The sequence below is a fragment of the Miniopterus schreibersii genome (genome assembly GCF_964146895.1).
Source record: "Miniopterus schreibersii genome assembly, chromosome: 7".
Taxonomy (NCBI): domain Eukaryota; kingdom Metazoa; phylum Chordata; class Mammalia; order Chiroptera; family Miniopteridae; genus Miniopterus; species Miniopterus schreibersii.
Window position 1 is genome coordinate 69391685 of NC_138108.1, and position 22218 is coordinate 69413902.

The 22218-nt window shown below is 35.3% G+C and overlaps 2 protein-coding genes across 5 annotated transcripts in view; one reads left to right on the forward strand and one right to left on the reverse strand.

Moving 5' to 3' along the window:
* The window catches only part of RAB3GAP1 (RAB3 GTPase activating protein catalytic subunit 1), an 87356-nt gene extending 65344 nt beyond the window's left edge, over positions 1–22012 (reverse strand). For 2 of the 3 annotated variants that reach the window (XM_081143005.1, XM_081143004.1), the window contains exons 1-3: positions 21952–22012; positions 21795–21850; positions 18006–18081 (exon numbers count right to left, since the gene is read on the reverse strand). In XM_081143005.1, the coding sequence (XP_080999131.1) occupies positions 18006–18081; positions 21795–21850; positions 21952–21969 (150 nt within the window). In that variant the 5' untranslated portion in view covers positions 21970–22012. The remainder of the gene's footprint in view (positions 1–18005; positions 18082–21794; positions 21851–21951) is intronic. The other variant, XM_081143006.1, reaches the window with a different exon arrangement.
* MAP3K19 (mitogen-activated protein kinase kinase kinase 19) overlaps positions 21606–22218 on the forward strand; it is a 71544-nt gene continuing 70931 nt past the window's right edge. Inside the window, exon 1 of one of the 2 annotated variants that reach the window (XM_081142999.1) lies at positions 21606–21927. The gene's annotated coding sequence lies outside the window, so the exon portion shown is untranslated. The remainder of the gene's footprint in view (positions 21928–22218) is intronic. The other variant, XM_081143000.1, reaches the window with a different exon arrangement.

Sequence of the window (22218 nt, forward strand, 5' to 3'; positions counted from 1 at the left end):
AGTATACTTATTATGCAGTCATAGATATATTTGATGACAACTTTAAATTAATAATGATTTTTTAAAAACTACATCTAATCATTTAAAAAAAAATTCCAGCCATCTATATCTTCCACTCTTCTCAGGTAGCCTAGCTAACAACCCTCAGCCTGGATCAGGATCATCCCACTAAAAGTACAGAAGTAAAAAGGGGAATGATATAAAAACTTAGTCTAGAAGCTCTTCTGTACGCAACTGTGACTTTAGTTTCAGAGGGCTATTAAATACCCTAACAAGGGAAACTTGGAAACACAAGGGAACTTGAGATTAGTACCTACTGAATCAATAAAGGACCACAATTCATCCAGAGAACATTCAGCTACCTAAGAACTGTAATAGTAAAAGTTCCTGGAAAAAGGGGACATAGCCAACTAGAAGTGGACCATAACCAATATAATAAGCTAAACCTCAGGAAAGAGAACTAGTCAAGTAGGCAGAAGACACATTGGTTGACCCAAGTCAGTCTTCTTTAAAGACAAGTATTCTTTAGCGCCACCTAGGGCACTCAACTCCAATAGGAGCTTGGATCTAAGAGCGGGGCTTGCAATTGAAGGCCAGGGTTTCGTCGCTTGTTCTGACCTTCTCATCTGTACAGGTGACCTTCTTCCCATTTGTTTATATATGCACCACATATGTGTATATCCACCAAGGATTTTAATTAATCCAATATAATTAAATCCCTGCCTTTCAGAATAAGAACTAACATCTACTGAGTGAGCCAAATAATTCACATGTAATTATGTATGTATATGTGTGTGTGCATAAAATCTCCTAGCACTGTGATATAAGTTCAACTCCATTTATAGATGAAAAAAGGTTCAGAGATTTAAAAACCTGTCCAAGGTAAAGCTAGAATTGGACCCGCCGTGGCCCTGTTCTTTCCACTAGAGGTTAAGACAGATACATATACAGGGTGGGGCAAAAGTAGGTTTACAGTTGTTCATATGGAAAATAATGATGACTAAAAATAAAAGAATAGCCCGGCCAGGCGTGGCTCAGCGGTTAAGCGTCGACCTAGGATCCAGGCGATCAGGGTTCGATTCCCGGTCAGGGCACATGCCCGGGTTGTGGGCTCAATCAATGACTCTCTCATCATTGATGTTTCTACCTCTCTCTCCCCCTCTCCTTTCCTCTGTCTGAAATCAATAAAGATATATTTAAAAAAAATAAATTTAAAAAAATAAATAAAAAGAATAAACCCTGTGTTTCTCATACTCACAGCTGTAAACCTACTTTTGCCCCTCCCTGTATATATACACACACACACAAATGTATGTACATGTATGTGTATAAATATATATGTATAAATTCAATAGTACATATGAGAACTAGATATGAAGAGAGAACAATATATGGGTCAGAACTTAAGGAGATGGTTGAATAAATCCCAGCTAAGTGAGTCAGAAATAGATTTACTCAGAAAACTGAATTCCAGTTAGCCTTTAGGTAAGACTGGTAAGAGAAAGACAAGGGCTTGAGACAAGAAACTGGACATCAAATTTAGGGAACAAATAGCTTAATTCTGCTCAAGTTTCCTATAGGACAGCAATTTTCAACGGGTATGCTGCAAAAATTTTTAAAACTTCTTAGTCATGGGCACTGACATCTTTTCTCTTAGTCTGTCAAATAAAAAAATGACAACAGCCAACACAATAATAGCCGTCAAGTGTGAATGAATCAAAATTATACCTATTTTTTTCATCAGATTGGTAAAAAATATATTTTTGGTGTGCTGCAGAATTTTAGTAATGAGCTTATGTGTGCCATGAGATGAAAAAGGTTGAAAATCACTGCTACAGGGGAAAAGAGAAAAAAAAGTGGAGAAAGTAGAGACCTGGGAAGGATGCCTATGAGTTCAGACTTTACCCCGTAGGCAGTAGAGAGCCACTGAAGGCTTCTGTGCAGGCTTGTAACATAACAATATCAGTTTAGGGAAATTCCTCAGAATACACTGGAAGGAAAAAAGAAATGGGAAAGGGTTAAGGCAGTAAAGGTGAAAGCAGGAAGAGGTGTGCAAAAAGGGTGGTCAGAAAGTAATAGCAGGCAGGCAGCTCTGGTAGAGGGGGGTGTTGGGAGAGGATTGAGCAGAAAAGGAAAAAAAGAACTCATGGACACAGACAACAGTGTGGTGATTGTAGGGGAAAGGGCGGGCGGAGGTGGAAGAGGGTATGGGGGATAAATGGTGATGGAAAAAAATAAAATATAGCCCAGTGATTATACTGGGAAGACTATATCTCAGGGTAGAGGTCTTGGGTTCAGAGTAGCTCTAACAGGAGTAGGGAACCTTTTCTCTGCCAAGGGCCACTTGGATATTTATAACATTATTTGAGCGCCACACAAAAGTATCAACTTAAAATTAGCTATGAAAAAGCTCCTAGATTTATAGAATTTCGAGTCCCACCTGTGGTTGCCTTAGCAGGGCCAGACCAAATGATTTTGTGGGCCATATACAGTCTGTGGGCTGGATATTCCCCACCCCTGACTATTAACTAAAGTAATCTTGAGCAAATTACTTTCCTCTCTATGCCTCAATTTTCATCTATAACGTGGGAATAATAATAGTATCTATCTCCTAAAACTGTTTTTGAGGATTAAATGAGATGATATATAAAAGTGCTTAGTAAGTGCCTAGCACATAGTAAGCACTCAACGAATGACATAAAGCAGCTGTTGTATTGTCAAAAATTCAGAAGTGAAGTAAAAAGTTCTAAAATACTGTAGAAGTTGGCCCCTTACACAAATACTTAGAACCTAAGTCACTAATGTCATCCCAGATGGTACTCAGTGTCATGGGTAAGATGGCTAGGTCTAATAAAACAATGGCCACAAATATGAAAAACAGAGCACAGTAGGTTCTGATTTAGATTTGCAACAATAACTCCAGACTGATGGGCAATCAGGACAAGGCCCAACCTAAAGTAGCAATTATAGGATTCTCAGAATAATTCCAAAAATATCTGCAGACCTTTAAAATATCTGAAAGGAAAGGAGAAAATGGGGAATGTGAAACCGTGAGTAGTTGCTACAAGCAAAAAGCCAGGAACTTGGAAAAAAGTTGCCATAAGATGTAGTACCTTTTTCATTAGGTTGCATATATTCCTGCCATTTGATTAAATTTGGAGATAAAGACATTCACAATTTAAAACTGAATGAATGTAACTTAAGACAATCCTTGATTTCTAAATGTTAAAAGAAAAAATATTTAGAAGAACTAGTAAATAGTAAAAAATAGAGAAGCATAAATATATAATCTTAGGGTCATGAGACTCTTTGTACATAAAATCTAGAAGTGATAAAGGGAGACTACTTAAAAATATAAACACTTCTTACCTTACTCCATTTACAAAAATCACCTCAAAATGGCCCTATCTTGTTTGGTTCAGTGGTTATAGTATCAGCCTTTGTACTGAAGGGTCCCGGGTTTGATTCCGGCCAAGGGCACGTACCTCAGTTGCTGGCTGTCAGGGCATGGTCAGGGACTGGGGATCGAGCCTGCAACCAAGGTACGTGTTTGGCTGGAATCGAACCTGGAACCCTTCGGTCCGAGAGCTGTCACTCTAACCACTGAGCCAAAACGGCTAGGGCTAAAGTGATATTTTATTTACAATTTTTATTATGCATTTCAATAAAATGAAAATAATGTATAAACTTTGTAAGGCGAAAGACACATTCAAATTTTAAAAAACTGACACACTGGGGAAATTATTTGTAACAGAGAGTAAATGTTTATAAAAACATAAAAGCCTTTCTATAATTCAAGAAGATAGCAGAAAATAGGTCAGTGTATATAACAAGCAATCAAAAGGGAAATTCTAGTGTCTAATAAACATGAAGACTCAACCTCATCAGTGTTCAGGAAAATATAAATAAAAATTAGATAGTTTTAGTCTCTCACATTGATGAAAATAGTGTTAGAGGAGTGAAGAAATGAGTACTTTCATATGCCATGTGTGGGGAGAGAATAAGTACATTCCATCATCTTGGTGGAAAATAAGGTCCTATCAAAAATAAAAACCACATCCCCTTTGGCCTGGTAATTCTACTTTTGGAAATGTTACAGAAATATTCAAACAAGTATGCAAATGTATGTAGTACAATTATGCTTACTACCCCAGTACTATAAGTGCAAAAATTGTAAAGTAAATATCCTTCATAGGAATATACATAAACACATTATGATAGTCATCCATTCAATGGACTACAATTCGAGCATTAGAAAATTAGATGTCTATGTCCCATCTTGAAAAAAACAAATTTTTTAAAAAAGGCAGCTGACAAATCGTGTTTTAAAAAGACTTATCTTTTGCCCTGGCCAGTGTAGCTCAATGGTTAGAGCACTGGCGTGCCCACCAAAGGTCTTGGGTTCGATTTCTGGTCAAGGGCATGTACCTTGGTTGCAGGTTTGATCCTCCCCCTGGGCCAGGCACCTGAGGGAGGCAACCGATCAATGTGTGGCTTTCACATCGACGTTTCTGTCTCTCTAAAAAAAAATCAATGGAAAAAAATATCCTTGGGTGAGGATTAACAAAATAAATAAATTAAATAAACATATACATTTGAGCCCGGCCGGGCGTGGCTCAGCAGTTGAGCATCGACCTAGGATCCAGGCGATCGGGGTTTGATTCCCGGTCAGGGCACATGCCCGGGTTGCGGGCTTGATCAATGATTCTCATCATTGATGTTTCTATTTCTCTCTCTCCCTCGCCTTTCCTCTCTCTGAAATCAATAAAGATATAAAAAAAACAACAACAAAAAGATATACATTTGATTTGGTTAAATTACTCTGTAATTAAAGGTTTTTAAATTTTTAATGAAAGCATTTGGGGCTCACAAACAGAAAATGGAAAGAACAGGAAAAACAATTAATCTGATATAACTGATTCCACAGGACCACCTTCTAGGCCATATGAGGAATATCTTGCCCCAATATATTTCTCCATACAATTTTAAAATCTTTACTTACTTTTCTTACATTTTTCTGAAATTCCACAAGCATACTTTTAAAAGCATTAAAAACCTGAGGACTAAATGGTGGAAAGGAATGCAGGCTAGGAGCCCAAACGCAGTTTCTGTGAATAACTTTAGTTATTGCTGGGATAAAGAACTCTGTTTAAAAGGGTAACAATTTTGACTTCATTTTTATTTTTTCTTTAGTATTTTAGTAAAATATGAAACCAAAATAATTTTATAAGATCAAGTGATTATCATCCATTCAAATATTTTTAAATAAATTAATTAAACTCTACTTAACCAAGTGAAATCAGCCTTTATTTTGGAGATGAGGGTAGAAAGAGGAAAACAAAGGAAAGAAGTAGGTAATTTTAAAGCATTCAGTACTGAAGGAAGTAGGTAATTTTAGAGCATTCAATACTGAACGGTAGGGCCAGCTGGCAAAACTTGAGGTTCTGAGTCTTAAGGGCAAGGATACCAAGAAATTGTAAAAGGCTAGAGGCAGAAGGGTATTAAGTACAAATTTCACTGACTCAAAAATTATTAGTCCTGCTTTAGGACCCCACTTACTTTACTGGATAGGTCTCCCAGACAAAAAAAATCAAGGAAACAGTGATTCTAAATGACACATTAGATCAGATGGTTTTAATTGACATTTATAGAAGATATCACCCTAAAGCTGCAGAAAATGCATTCTCAAGTGCACCTGGGATATTCTCAAAGATAGACCACATGTTAGGACACAAAAGTCTCTACAAATTCAAGAAGATTGAAATCATATCAAGTATCTTCTCGGACATTTACACCATGGAATACTATGCAGCTGTAACAACGAAGGATCCCTTACCTTTTGAAACAGCATGGTGGGACCTAGAGAATATTATGCTAAGCGAAATAAGCCAGTCAGAGAATGACAAGTTACCACATGATCTTACTCATATGTGGAATCTAATAAACAAAATAAACCGATGAACAAAACAGATCCAGAGATACAGAAGCATGGAACGGACTGACGAATCTCAGAAGGGAGGCAGGGGTAGGTGGGGAGAAATTAACCTAAGAACTTATATGCCTATATGCATAACCCATGGACATAGACCATAGTGTGGTGAAGGCCTGGGGGGAGGGGTGTGGGTGGGAGGGGATCAATGGGGGGAAAAGGGGAACATTTGTAATACTTTCAACAATATACATTTTTTTAAAAAATTGTTAGTCCTGCATGTGAGAGTAAGCAATGCTTTCCACACAGACGTATTGTCCTCGTCATACAAACTGTCCCAAAAGTTCATGGTCAAGTAAGCCTTTGGATATGTATTCCACCAAAACAAAATACATTAATTTTTAAAATAAGTAAATACAAAATAAAAATTTTAATAGTTTTTACTTAACATTTTTTGAATCACAGGTTCTTTTAAGTATCTGATGAAAGCTCTGGACAGTCTCCCAAGAAAATCATGCATATTCACATTAAAAATTAAGGAATAGTCCATGGACACAGACAATAGTGTGGTGAAGGCCAGGAGAGAGGGGGCACAGGCTGGGTGGAGGTGGGAGAAGGGGGGGGGGTGTTGGAGGACATCTGTAATAATGTCAATAATAATAATAAAAAAATCATTTATACAATTTAAAAAGACCCAAGATTCTTGGTTAAGAATTCCTATTAAATATAATGGTAAGGTCCCTCTGTCCACAAAGAGCTCTTTATCCTTTAAAATTATTTAATTCTACTAACATGATAAAACCTAACTTCCATTATAATTTTCTTAAATAACTGAGTTTAGAGATCTAATTAGGGATTAACGGCCTGAACAGCTCCAAGTCGTAAGTTGTATACTTCATGGAGAAAGGAATACAAGAATGCTGGGTAGCTGAGAGCTGGAAAACACTACTATGGAGTAAAGAGGTAAAGAACTTAACAATCTGGAAGTGAAGGAAGGCAGAGAAAAGGTTGTTTATTAATAAACAGAAAGTAGGAACTATATAAATGTATGAATAAAAGACAAGTAAATAAAATAAACAAAAGTAAGCACTTTAAAAAAGACTTTATAACACAGCTCCAGAAATAGGGAGGAAAATTTAATATTTGTGTATTACCCTGAAAATATATTTTGAACATTTCCCCTCTATGGAAAAATCCAATAAAAATTCTCACCAGTCATTTTTACAAACAAATTTTTAGAAAATAACTAATCCATTAGACTTGCAATTACAGTATATAAAACATTCTTTATAAGGAAAACAATCAAATTAGTAATTCAAAATAAAATAGTAAGTTGAGGGAGGAAAAAACCAGAAAATAAAATCAAAATGTAAAGACAAGGGTTACATACAAAACTAAATGCAGAGAAATTAAATGTTACTTATTTTGAAATGTACCGGACCATCTAAAAGACTTGCTACCTTTAGTAAAATGCTTTTTAAAATGTCACCATCATCATATTTTATCAAAATGCCAAGCAACTAAATGTTTAAGGTATATATCTTATGCGAAGGAAACACAAGTTCAAGAGGTTAATCAGGTATTCTGGGCTTCAATCAGCAAACATTTATTGAGCACATACCAGGCAATGTGTATGTATGCAATAAATGAATTAGGAAATTAGCAATTATTACTAATGGTTTTGAGTCACACACTCTGCCTGTTTGCTGTGGGGGAAAAGTTAATAGTTATAGCAATACAGACATAACTGAATTCTCTCAGAAGTGATTATAGTCAACTAATTCTTTGCTAAAAATATTTTATTGTTGCATTTGTTATAACAAGATGTGATCTATACCAAGCAAACTAGTAACATTTAAAGGCATCATTTAATGAAATTGAGTATTAATTTATGAACAGCTCACATAGCAGATTTATGTTTGTTCTTTAAAGTTATGCTGAAGAGAAATTTTATTACAATAAATAGCCTAAAATAAGTTAACCAATGGTTTTTGTTAGGTCCTTTTTATTTACTTGTTTAGAAATATTTTTGTGTAGTTCTTGTTTTAGTGGCATACATCCTATAGAAATTAAAGTTCAAAGTAAGATTCATGATGTAGCCCTGGCCAGTGTGGTTCAGCTGGCTGAGTGTCACCCCATGCACTGTAAGGTTGCCGGTTCGATTCCCGGTCAGGGCACATATCCAGGTTTCAGGTTCAATCCCTGGTTGGGGTGTGTATGGTAGACAATTGATCGATGTTTCTATCTTTCTCTCCCTTCCTCTCTAAAACCAATAAAAACATTAAAAAAAAGAAATTCATGATGTATATTTATTTATTTATGCTACAACTAAATAGCAAGCAAAAAATCTTTAAATATATACAAAAAATATAAGAACTAAGAAATAATAGAACTAAAAACATCTGAAGGGACCTCTTATCTATCCTCAGATTAATTCTGAGCTTTTTCACCAAAATACATTACATAAAACTTTATTTTTCCCCAGCTAGATGCTAAGTTTTTAATTTCTTAGAGCTCTAAGGAAACAATGAATTTTTTTTATAGCAAAAAAGTATATTAAATAATTCTATTAGTTTATATTCCAATCTACTGAAGCAAATATAATTTTAAAGCCTTTGGTGAATAGTTTTAAGGCAGAGAGGCAACAGCAGCAGTAGCAGGAACTAACACTAACTGAAGATGGCCCAATGACACAAAGGGAGCAAATAATAGGACTAGAATTCCAATATAAGCAGTATGCCTTTAGGACCCATACTCTTCTCATCACTATGCTATGCTGTCTCTTAAAGATATCCCCAGCAACTTCCTATTATAATAAAAATTTAAGACAATAACAACAAAGAACTCCAAAAACTTCCAATTTGAAAAAGTAAAGAAGCTATGACAAAATATTGATTTTTTTCCTTCTGTATAATATCCAGAAAAGTTATAGACACTATGATTACTATTTAAAGGAAAAATTAAAAAGGAAAAAAAGACTACAAACTTTATCTTAAATAATCCTATTCCTAAAAACATTATAGACAGCTCAATCTCGCTTTCATTTTGATTTACTACATTTCGGAAACACTGTATTCTCATCACTGATTCTCAACTGTCTAGTTTTCAAAAACTTTAGCTTTAAAGTTACTTCACTCTCTCCCATTCTAATGATCCATAAAACACTTAAATTTTCTAAGAGAACGCAAATAAAAGAATATAAATTGTTTATAATGTTTATATCAGTCCCAAGTTTGACCTATTGTTATAACTTAGTTTGGGAAGTTTCTCACACAAGAGAAAGCCTATACTTCAAATTTATTTTATACCTGCCATGTAAACTTTAAGTACTAAAGTACAGTTAGCACTTGAACAACACACACTTGAACTGCGTCGGTCCACTTAAATGCAGATTTTTTTTCAATGAATACAAAAAATTTATTTACTCTTCCTTATGATTTTAATAACTTTTTCTTCTCTCTAGCTTACTTTATTGTAAGAACACAGTATATAATACATATACAAAATATGTGTTACTTGACTATTTAGAAGTTTCGGGGAAGTCAAAAGTTATATGCAAATTTTCAACTGTGCAGGGAGGGATCAGTGCCTTTCACCCACATGTTGTTGTTCAAGGGTCAACTGTAAATGTCATTCCAATCTACTGGGTGGGTATAAAAAAATATGAACTCACTTCAAATACTTTTATAGTGTTTATTCCTCTATTATTATTCTAAAGTTAGTGATTCTTCTTCCATAAATTTTTCAGTGAGATAAGAGTCACTGACTAAATTGGTCTATTACCGGATCATGCCATACCTAAACTTATCATCTCATAAACAGTACTTACAATTTTTGCTACACAGAATCATAAAATTACAAGGCTAAAAAGGCTAAAAAGAATTTAAACAGTAATTTCTTTAATTTTCCTGCCTTCAAGAAGTATCATACTCATACCACCAAGACCTTTTTATCTATTTTATTAAGCCCAAGACACTAAAATTCCAAAATGGGCCTTAGAAACCTATTCTAATATTTCCACTATGTAATCTTACATTTACTTAAATCTGAAACCAAAAAGGGCAGATTAAAATAGAAACAATATGGGTTTTAAAGGTAAGCATGACCTAGGCATAACTGTGCTTGCACCAACTACTGGTAGAATGACCTTGGGCAACTACTACAAGCACCCAAAGCCTCATTCTCATCCATAAAATGGGGCAATACTTCATCACCGAAATATGTCTAAAGATTAGGTTAATAGGCAAAGTCCCAATTATAATGTATGGTGCCTGAGCTGATGCTCAGTAACTGCCATTTCCTTCTCTCAAAGTCATTTTCCAGCACTTCAAGGTCTCATGTGGTAAAGTAGCTTGGTCAAATTAACCATCTTTCAGATAAAACTTATAAAATCTGGACAAACAACACAGTTTTTCAAGGCTCTGAAGTGACCAAATGGAGGCAGACTCTGGAGAGTATATGCATGAAACAAAGCAATTATAACTGATGAGATGTGAGTGTTTGTACCTATCTAATACAGCAGTTCTCACACTTCTTTGCCTCAGGACTCCTTACACTTTTAAAAATTACTGAGGACCCCATATTAGAAATTAAAAATGAAAAAATTACATATTTTTTAACTCATTTAAAATAATGAACTTATTACATGTTAAATAAAGTTCTAACAATATTTTCCACAACAAACAAAAATATTAATGAGAAGGGTGGCATTGTTTTACATTTTGTAATTCTCTGAATTCATTTTAAAAAGTCAACTGGATTCCGATTTCCACACCTTCAGTCAATTTTTGCAACCCATTGTTCTGACTGAGGTACATGAAGAAAACTGGCCTCAAATACACTAGGTAATTGGAAAAGGAAGGGCCTTGTCAACCCTTGAAAGGCTCTCAGTGAGCAACAGGGGTCCTCAGACTACACCATGAGAACTGCTGATATAAGGGCACAACTCACGGCTGCAGAATGATGGGGATTTATTGGATTCAGGTAACAGAAAACAGAGTTCAAAGATAGCAAGGAAGTTCTAAAGTTAAGGCATAAATTCTGGAAGCCAATAGAAATAAGCCTCAAAATTTGAATGTAAACTCTGTGTCAAATCTTGGCTATCTGCTAAACCATGCACATGCAATGGAGTCTCTAGGGTACAGTGAAAAGCAGGAGATTGAAAAATATGATTTCAGCTGTCTGTCACCACTGAGAAGAGAATGGAGTTTTAATCCAGACAAGTGAACTGCTTGCTAGAAAAAAAAAATACTCTTCAGAGGGCCACTACAGAATCTAGTCATTATATTTCACTCAAAATACAATTATAAAATTAAGAAATTACCCAACAACAACAAAAACAGGAAAATGTAACCTATACCCAATTCAAGAGAATACAGTCAACTTCTATACCCAAGGAGGCCTTGGTGTTGCAATTGGCTTTATACTAGCTGTAATAAATACGTTCAAAGACTATAGGGAGACATTTCAAAACAAATTTAGAGATGAGAAGCCTCAGAAAATTGGAAATTATAATAGAACCAAATAAAAATTCTAGACTCAAAAACATACAATAACTGAACTGGAAAATACATCAGGTAAGCTTAAAAGCAAATTGGGGACAGCAGAAGAAAGAGTAAATGAACTCAAAAATAAAGCAAGACATATTATCTGAGAGAGGAAAAAAACAGTGAGGAAAGGCAGAGACTTAGAGACCTATGGGACACTAGTAAAAAGTCAAAGATAAGTATAATTTAAGTCACGGAAAGTGTAGAGAATGGGGCAAAAAAATATGTGAAGCAATAACAGCCAAACTTCCCTAACTTGATGAAAAACAAAAAATTTATACACTCAATATTAACAAAGAAAACACAACTATATACATCACACTTAGCGTAAATAGAAAGATAAAGAAAATAAATATTCAAAGCAGCCAGAGAGAAAATGCCAACATAGTACAAAAATATGAATGAAACATAATTTCTCATCAGTAACTATAGAGAGAAGAAAATGTAACTACATCTTTAAAGAACAGGAAAAAAATGTCAAGCCAGAATTCCTCAGCAGAACTGTCCTTCAAAAACAAGGAAGAAAAAGATATTTTCACATAAACAGAATTTGTAGCCAGGCAAAAGTATGGCAATTATTCAAAAAATTAAAAATAAAATTATATGATCCAGGAATTCCACTTCTTGGTATATACCTAAAAGGATTGAAAGCAGCAGGGACCTGAAGTGATATTTGTATAGCAGTATTATTCACAATAGTCAAAAAGTGGAAACAACCCAAAAGCCCATCAACAGGTGAATAAATGAATTAACAAAATATCATGCAATGGAATATTATTCAGTCTTGAAAAGGAATGAAATTCTGACACATTCTACAACATGGATGAACCCTGAAGACAAGCTAAGTGAAACAAACCAGGCACAAATGGATAACTACTATATGATCCCACTTATAGGAGATACCTAAAGTAGTCAAATTCATAGAAAAAAAGAATAGAATAGTGGTTACAAGGGGCTTGGAGGAGGGGAGAGAAAGTTATTGTTTAATGACTACAGAGTTTCAGTTTGGGTTGATAAAAACTTCAACAATGTAAAAGTACTTCATGCCACTGAATTGCACACTTAAAAATGGTTAAAATGGTAATTCTTATGTATACATATTTTACCACAATAAGGAAAATTTTAAATCAACATAAATAACCATATTCGGAGAATTTAAAAAAACCCATATGATTATTTCAATAAATATAGAATATGATTTGAATAAACTCTCATTCATGATTAAAAACCTTTCAGCAAACTAAGAAAAGAATTTCTGCATTCTTATAAAAGATATCTATGAAAAACCTATAGTTCTCAATGCTGGAGTACTGAATATTTTCCCTTCAGCATTGCAAAGAAGGCAGGATATTTACTCTCAACAGTTATTCAATATTTTACGGGTTAGTGCAATAAGAAATAAAAGATAAAAATATTGAAAAAGAAGTAAAACTGTTCCTACTTATGGACAATATGATTATGAATATAGAAAATACAAAAGATTTAACAAAGAGTATGAATTTTTACATTTATCCAAACACAAAGTCAACATATAAAATTTTATTATATGCCTATACACTAGCAACAAACTAGAAAATGAAGCCCTTACTGGTTTGGCTAAATGGTTAGTGTGTCAGCCTGAGACTAAAGGGTCTGGGGTTCGATTCTGACCAAGGATATGTACTTTGGTTGCAGGCTCGATCCCCGGCCCCAGTTGGGGGTGTGCGGGAGGCAACCAATTGATGTCTCTCTCTCACATTGATGTTTCTCTTTCTCACTCGCTCTCCCATCCACTCTCTCTGAAAAGCAGTGGAAAAAATATCCTTGAGTGAGGATTAAAAAAAATGAAATGTATAAATAATTCCATTCACAAACATATCACACAACATAAAATACTTAGTAATAAATTTATCAAAAGATATGCAAGACCTCCAATAAAACTATAAAACATTTCTGAGAAAAATTAATGACTTAGACAGATGTACCATGTTCATGATTAGAAGCTTCAAGATTGCCAAAGTGTCACTTCTCCCCAAAGTAATCTATAAATTCAATACAATCCCAATCACAGCCTCAGCATAATCATCCTTTTTATAAAAACTGACAGGCTTATTCTAAAATTCATAATGGAGCCCAGCTGGCATGGCTCAGTGGTTGAGTGTCGACCCTTGTACCAGGAAATCATGATCCGATTCCTGGTCAGGGCACATGCCTAGGTTGCAGGCTTGATGCCCAGTAGGAGATGTGCAGGGGGCAGTTGATCAATTATTCTCTCTCATCATTGATGTTTCTATCTCTCTCTCCCTCTTCCTCTCTCTGAAATCAATAAAAAAATAAAAAATAAAAACATTTAAAATAAATAAGTAAAATAAAATTCATAATGGAAACATAAAGGACCTAGAATAGACAAAATAATCTCGGAAAAACAACAAAAGCTACAGAATTTACATGAACTAACTTCAAGACCTACTATAAAGCTATTTAATGGTTCTAAACTAAGGGCAATTTGCCCCTGGGAGGACATTGGGCAATGACAAGATACATTTCTGGTTGTTATCACTGGGAGGGTGCTCCTGGCATCTAGTAGGATACTACTAATTATTAAATAGTCCACAATACAGCCCCACAACAATCTGTCCCAAAATTTCAATGATGCCAAGGTTGGGTAAACCCTAAATTACAGTAGTCAAGACAACTTAGTAACATCAGGAGAGTCAAAAAGAATAATGGAACAGAATATAGATTCCAGAAGGTGACACCCTAGGTCAACTGTCTGACAAATACAACAAAGCAATTCAATGGGCAAGGAAGTGTTTTTCCCTAGAAGATTCTGCAATACATATGATATCCACATGTAAAAAACTGAACCTTGATGCCCCACCTCACATCATATACAAATATTAGTTCAAGATGGATCACAGACCTAAATAAAAGCTAAAATGATAAAGCTTCTAGAAGAAAGCATAAAAACAATATCTTCACCTGATCTTCAATTCTAAATGATAGTTTTGCTGGTAGAGTAATCTTGGTTGTAGGTTCTTGCTTATCATCACTTTGAGTATTTCCTGCCACTGCCTTCTGGCCTGTAAAGTTTCTGTTGAGAAATCAGCTGACAGTCATATGGGTTCTTCCTTGTAGGTAACTAACTGCTTTTCTCCTGCTGCTTTTAAGATTCTTTCTTTGTCTTTAACCTTTGGCATTTTAATTATGATGTGTCTTGGTATTGCTTCACTGATAAGAAAAAACTAAAGGAGTTCATCACCACCAAACCAGTACTACATGAAATGTTGAAGGCTCTTCTTTAAAAAGAAGCTAACAAAAGAATCTGACAAACTAAATATACCCAGACACTGACGCATGCAACAAACTGGTATCTCAGAGGGAAGGGTGAAGGGGGGTAGGGAGTAGGAAGAGATTAACCAAAGAAGTTATATGCATATATGCATAACCCATGGAAACAGACAATAATGGGGGGAAGGCCTGGGGAGGGGGTGGAGCAAGGTGGAGGGGGTTCATGGGGGGAAAAATGGGACACCTGCAATATTTTCAACAATAAAAATAAATTAAAAAAAAAAAAGAATATCTTCAGAACCTAGCAAAACTGAGTTAAGACTTAAAAGCAGAATATATAGAGGAACTAAAAGAATTCCCACAACTCAATAAAAATTCAAGCCAACTTAAAACATGGACAAAAAAACTTAGAGATTTCACAAAGACACATACAAATGGTTAATTAGCACATTAAAAAAGTGGTTAATACCAATATTCACCACAGAAATACAAATTAAAACCAGAGTGAGAAATACAAATTAATTCCACAAACTACATATCCATTAGGATGACTAAAATTTATAACACTGAAAACCAATTGTTGGTGAGAATGTGCAGCCACTCTAAACTCGCATATATTTGCTGGTGGGGGGGTTAAAATGGTACAAAAAGTTTCAGCAACTTCTTATAGTGAACCATAAAGTATACACTATCCTATGACCCTATAAAGCCACTCCTAAGTATTTACCCAAGAAAAATAAAAACATATGTCCACAAAAGGCCTCATACAAGAATGTTTTGCTTTATTCATAATAGCTCATATGTCTGTCAACAAGGGAAACAGTTTGTGGTATATTCATACAAATAAAAACAGTTACATGTGACACCCTAGAACAATGTCAAAACTATTCTGTTTAAAAAAAACAGACACAAAGAGTATATGCTGTATGATATCATATATATATGAATTTCTAGAGCAGGCAAATGTAATCTATAGTTTAAAAAAAACACAGTAGATGCCTAGGGGTCATGGCTGAGAAGCATGGGAATTAACTGGAAAGGGTCACTAGGACCTTTCTAGGGTGACAGAAATATCCATTATCTTGAGTGAAGAGTGTTACAATGATATAAACATTTGTCAAAATTAAGCAGTTTTGTGCATTACAATGTATGTATATTTTATCCCCCAAAAACCAATTATCAAAAAAAATCTAGTGGGGGTGGGGTGGGGAGGTGATAGAGGTACTACTGAAACAAGAAATGGTAGAATATTCTTTATTGAAACTGGGTAATGGGCACAAGGGTTCATTAAATTACAGTATCTTATTTGTTTGAAATTCTTCATAATTAAGCATTTTGAAAAAATAATTTTTCTTAATTCTCTGTCAATGAAAGAAGAAAATTGGTAATCACTGTCCTTCACATAAAGTAAAAATATCTCATAAAGGCATTCCCTAAACTTTCTTTTCTATGAAGAATCCCTTTCCTTTACACTTTCTTTACAAGGAAACTTTTAAAGAAACTTTCTTTACAAGGAATCTTTTAAAGAAACTTTCTTTACAGTTCACCTTGAAATCTCTTTACATTTTCCACATCTCATTTTATTTACTATAATCTATAGGAAGGAGAGTTGGAGAGCTACACTCCTTTAGCTCTTACTACATGTCAGTCAGTATGCTACCTACTTTGAATACATTACCCAACTTATATCCCAAAGCTAAATCTGGCATCTAAAATTTCAGTCTTGTTTATTACTTTTCTCTCTCAGAATTTATGTTCAGCGGCAACATGGATCTTGCTCACTATTTCTTCAGATCTGACACACAGCAGATACTCAGTAAATATTTGTAAATCATAGAACTGAGGAATATAATATCAAAACTCAAAAATACCCAACTTAACTATCTTTTTGGTTGTCAAATCATTTTTCATTCCAGTTATACCCAGCTTGTTTTGCCTTTAATCTTACTGACATCTGTATCAATTGCTGTTATGTATTTGTTTCACGTGAAATAGAATGATCTGTAATTGAGAACTTCACATTTTCTTTATTTAAAAATGTAATCATAAAAATATTTTAATAGTAAGTCAATTTACTCTATAATTTCAGCATATCTTTAGATGATGTGATTTCTCTTTTTGTTTTGTTGTTGTTCATCCTCGCCTGAGGATATTTTTTCCAATGATTTTTCAGAGAGAATGGAAGGGACGGGAAGAGACAGAGAGAGAAACATAGATGTGAGAGAGACACATTGATTGGGCACATGCCCTAACTGGGGCTGGGGATCGAGCCTGCAACCAAGGTATGTCAAACCTGAGACCCTTTAGTCCAAAGGCCAACACTCTGACCACTGGGCTAAACCAGCTAGGGCTAAATGATGTGATTTCTACACGTAGTGTTACTTTTCCTGCTCTTATTTACATAGCTAAAGAAAAATATCCTAATGCTTTCATAGACTCAAATTCTGTTAACATCACTATTAAGGTGAAAAAAACTAGCAAATATTGAGAAATGAGAGTTCCTTACAGAGGGATAAATTGTAGCTAATGGATTTATAATAAAAATGATCAATTTTACTTCAAAAGAATGAATCTAACAAATGAAGCATCTATACATAAGCCTAAATCAAAATGTTAGTTCCCTTTATCAAACTACAGAAAAATCTAGGTTTATTCTCAGTATTTTTCAGTAAACATCTGTGCACAGTTTATGAGTAAAACCACCAGTACCTTAGATTTGAATTATTTTTTTCAGTCTTATCCTCAAAACATCTTTGAGGTTTAAAAAAAAAAAAAAAAGGAGGTGGGGAAAACAAGTATTATCAGTGGTATTTGTAAAACACAAATATTGAGTAAAATAGCCGCTAATTATTACAGTAAGTTGTTAAGTCCACGATTTTTTGCTCATTAATTAAGCAAAATACTCTACCCAGGAATTTGGTAACTGTAGTGTTTCTCTAACCAACTAAAAACTTTAAAAAAGATTTTCTAACATTCTAAGGGATAAGGCAAGAGAGAAGTAAACATTAGGAGAAACAAAATAACTCACAAAGAATGACATTGTACATATAAAGTTTTATTTTAAAAAAAAGTTCACAAATGCCTTTCATATATTATGTCACATATTCAAATCCAAATTCTTCCAGATACCATTTTATGTTCATAGATTATACATAACTTAAAAAAACTTTTAATTCAAATGTACCAACTGCAGCAAAGGGCTTAAAAATAGAAGTTTCAAAGTAAATACTCATTTAGAGACATGAGCAAATAGATCTGACCTTTTCAAGTGGCTTTCCCAAAGAGCTTCCAATCAGTTTCCAGTCATTCAAGATTTCTTCAACTCTGGAAATAAACCTAGGAAGGAGCAAAAAAACTTTCTAAATATGTAACTGCATATTTTATTCTACTGTTATACAGTTCTTTAAGACAGCATTTTTTATATTTAAACATTTTTATCAGAGAAGTCTCCATAAGTTTAGTATTGTTAGTCTAATTTATCATATGGAATAAAAGTGAAAATAATTTTCTTCAACCCAAGAATCCTTAGATTTTGATTTTTAAGTCTATTGCTTACCCAACAAAGGCATTCTGCCTGCTATAAAATATAAATTAAGAATGTCTATATAAAATGAATAAATTCAAGACAGAAGTAAAAACTGACAGATTAACATGATATACTATTAAAGATAATTATGAAACCATAATCTTTTCCCCATCCTCAAAATAACTGATCTATTTAACTTTTCCTTTAAAGATTTAGGAATTCTCTGATATTCCTCCTCCGCTCCCCCCTCCAAAAAAACCATTTGGGAACACTGCTCATTAATATAAAATGTAAGTTTTAAGGAACAGCTGGCAAGAAAATGCAAGTGCATTTGTCAGCTTTAAGGAATAATTGACAGATTTTATAATTATTCACATCTTTAATTCTAATTTTCATGCACACCTATTTTTTTAAAAAAAGAATTAATCTGACTAGCAATATGCTCAATATCAGCAAATGAAAACTGTCAAATCTCAGCAATAATGTTTAGATACTTTCTGAAGACTTGTTATTACTCTAAGCAGCTGACGTCTTATGTAAGTATGATGCAATATAAAAACATTGCTCTCCTAAAACACTACTTAGTATTGCTAGAGTATTGGTTAATTCTAGTCAAAATACAAGGCATCAGAGGTTTTTTCTTGTGATATTACACAATAATTTTTACATTTCTGTTGTAAGACAGTAATGATAAATCACTTTTTATGATTCAAACTTCTAATTAATTCCTCTTTAAAATTAAAGGCATTAATATACTAATTCACTTTTGGGGGGAGTTCAGTCAAAAGGCAATTATCAGTAACCTATTTTAACGTCCAACTGCGGCAAACAGCTGTAAATGAATGGTGTATCTATTCAACGGAATAATATGTACCCATTAGCCATCACGTTTTAAAGACCATTTGAGGAAATACATGTTCATATGTTAAATGAAACAAGTATTAAAATAGTTTGATACAAAAATTTACTACATAGATTAGAAGGAATTTTCTCAAAATATTAACAGTAACTATAATGATGGTAGGATTACAGGTGATTTTTCTTTCTTTTTAATTCTACTATTGGACTCTATCCTGAAAGTATTGAGATCTGACTAGAAAAATTTAATAATTTTATCCCTGAAAGCTCTGCAGATCCAGGTAAAGGGTCATTTCCTCTGACTTCACATTCTATATTAGGTCTAATGGCTATATGCTCTTATAAGAAACCAGGTTTATTCCCTTACTCAGCTCTTATTTCAATTGTAAATACAGACTCATTTCTATTATTATTTGATTCATGCCTGTCTCTTCTACTAGACTGTACATTCAGTAAGAGCAGGAATCCTGTTCTTACTGACCTTCACATCCCTAATGCCCTGAATTGCACGTGAAACATGAGCACAATAAATATTTCTTCAATGGACAAATGATAAAAAGAGAGTATGGGTTTAGAGTCAGTCCTCTCAATAAACTGTATCGCTCATAACATACTAAGAAGGACTTTTCATTCAAACATTAAACTCAAAGTTTAAGAGACTTCGAAGTCTTTTAACATCTTCCCATGAATCACAAAACACTATTTCACTCTAGAAACAAGAGCATAAAAGTCAATATCCAAAGGTTCCACTTTGTGGTAGTACTCATAACTGTATTAACAATTATTTTCATATAAGGAGCTAAAGGATTTTAATATTCTACTTCAGGATATTTTAAATATTTAGGTGGTGGTGATCATTTTCCATTCAATATTCTGATGTTTCCTCGCTCACCCCAGCTCTCATCCTCCAAGATTCAGGTTACACTTTCCTACCTACCTTCAAGACATCAAGTTGTTAATTCACATTCAACAGGTCTAAAACTTCACTCTTCTCACTTTATCACTTTCTTATCTTCATTCTTTCAGGCAAGAAGCTGCAGTTCTGTTTGCTTCTTTCTACTCTTACATTTCATCAAGTGCATCAATCTAAATCTTGTTTCAAATGCCTTATAATCCTTCCTTCTATCCTCTCTCCAGTATCCAAATTACCAACCTAACTATGGATCAAAGTCACCTGCCTTAATTTTACTTCATCTTCTGAAAGACCTCTCACATCACTTTGCCACTCTACAATCAAGTGTCTCTCACTATTGTTCTTTGATGACTCAATCTAAGTGTGTTCTCCCAGAGGGAACTTGTTAGAAACACAAATTTTGGGGGTCTACCTCAGATGTAATCAGAAACAATGATTCTGAGGCACACTAAATTCTAAGACTCACTGGTCTTAAAGCACCAAATCTAGAATTTCCCTTATTTAGATGTGGAGGCTGTCCATACCCTGGTCCTATCATTCCCTATTAACCTTGGTTATTTCCCTAGAGTAGGTAACCTTCACTCCAGTAAAGCACCTCCTCATGAAGTCCCAAAGGTTCATTTCACCTGTCTCTCCTCATGTCAGTACCTTCTCATGTCTAACCAACCACTTCTTACTTCCAAGGCCCAGCTCATTTACTACCTTTTCTAGGAAAATATCTCCAACAATTCTAATCCACAACAATATCATCCTCACTTAAACTGCTATTTTTATAGTTAGTGCCAGATGGCTTACAATTTAACTATTTGATGTTTGTTTTTTAAAATATGGATCAAGGGTTTCGTGTTTGTTCTTTCCCAATAGCATAATTCTGGACACACAGTATCTGCTCAATAAAGCCTTGCCAGTGTGGTTATGTCTTACTGACTTTTCTTTTTTGGAAGGTGCCACAAAACAAACTATTATCCCAGCAGGGATCTTTTATATTTTCCTATGTCATCTAATGACATGACATTCGAATTTCCTCTCCCAACCAGAAAGATTATAAAATGTTGCAACAAGCTAACTAAAACTCAAAACCCAGAAAACTGAAGGGCTGATCTAAGCTATCACTCCTCCACAAACTTGGCTTTCAACTAATTCCGGTGATACAAGTTTCAGCAGTTTGATGGAGTTTGCCAGGCACAGGAAGCCTGGGCACATTACCCACTGAAATGTGATCACCTGAATCAAAGCGTTCCAAAGTCATCTGCAGGCTCTTTTGTGCTAAAAGACAGGATGGAAGGGGCTGGAGCGCGGCAGAGGGACGACCACCAGTAACGGCGCTGGAGGCCCCCTCCTGAGAAGGGAGCACCAACGTCACACCGGAGGAAAAAGAGCAGCTGCGAAGTTTATTGCTTATGACAGATACCGAGTTAAACATAAATGAAAACAGCACGGAAGTGGTAGCCACGGCAATTGTTTGTGCGTCAGGGCAGCAACCAAGGTCTAAGGCAAGCGGTGTGAGAATAAACAAAACTTTGAGAGCCGGTCTCTCAAGGGCTCAGCTGACCGGGGCGGGCCGGGGCTTGTCGGACGCGAGACGCGGAAGAGGCCTTCAGCTGACCAGAGAAGGGAGGCGGCGGAGACCGGGGACGCCTGCGTCTTCCTTTTCCCAAAGCAGTGGCGTCACCTGTGGTCTGCCTAGGCTGGGGAAGCAGCGGGGGACGCCGCGGCCCAAGGGACTGACAACCAATGACACGCCTCACTCACCTTTCCCATTCGGAGGCAGTGGTGAAGTCCGTGAGCTCAAATACCTCGGACTCGGGCTGCGGGAAAAGGGAGGAGAGAAAGGAAGAGATTGAGCACCTAGGCGCTGACGTCGAGGAGCGAACTTACAGACAGGGTAGGTGGGGAGCCAACACCTCACCTCACTGTCGGCCGCCATCTTGAGGACCGCCGGGCGGGCGCTAGGGCTGCCGGGAAGAAGAGTGGGAAGGGAAGGGGAGGAGGAAAAGCAGGGCCGAGGGCGCGGGGGCGGGGCCTTCGCGCAGCCCCGCCCCCGGAGGCACCGCCCCCTGTCAATCCTGCTTGTGAAAGGGTCCTTAGCCTGAAAGAAGTACATTTAAAAAGTGCTTTGGACTTGAAATTTTTCTATAATGAGTTCAGGAAGGGAACAGAAGCGAAGAGGTAAGAC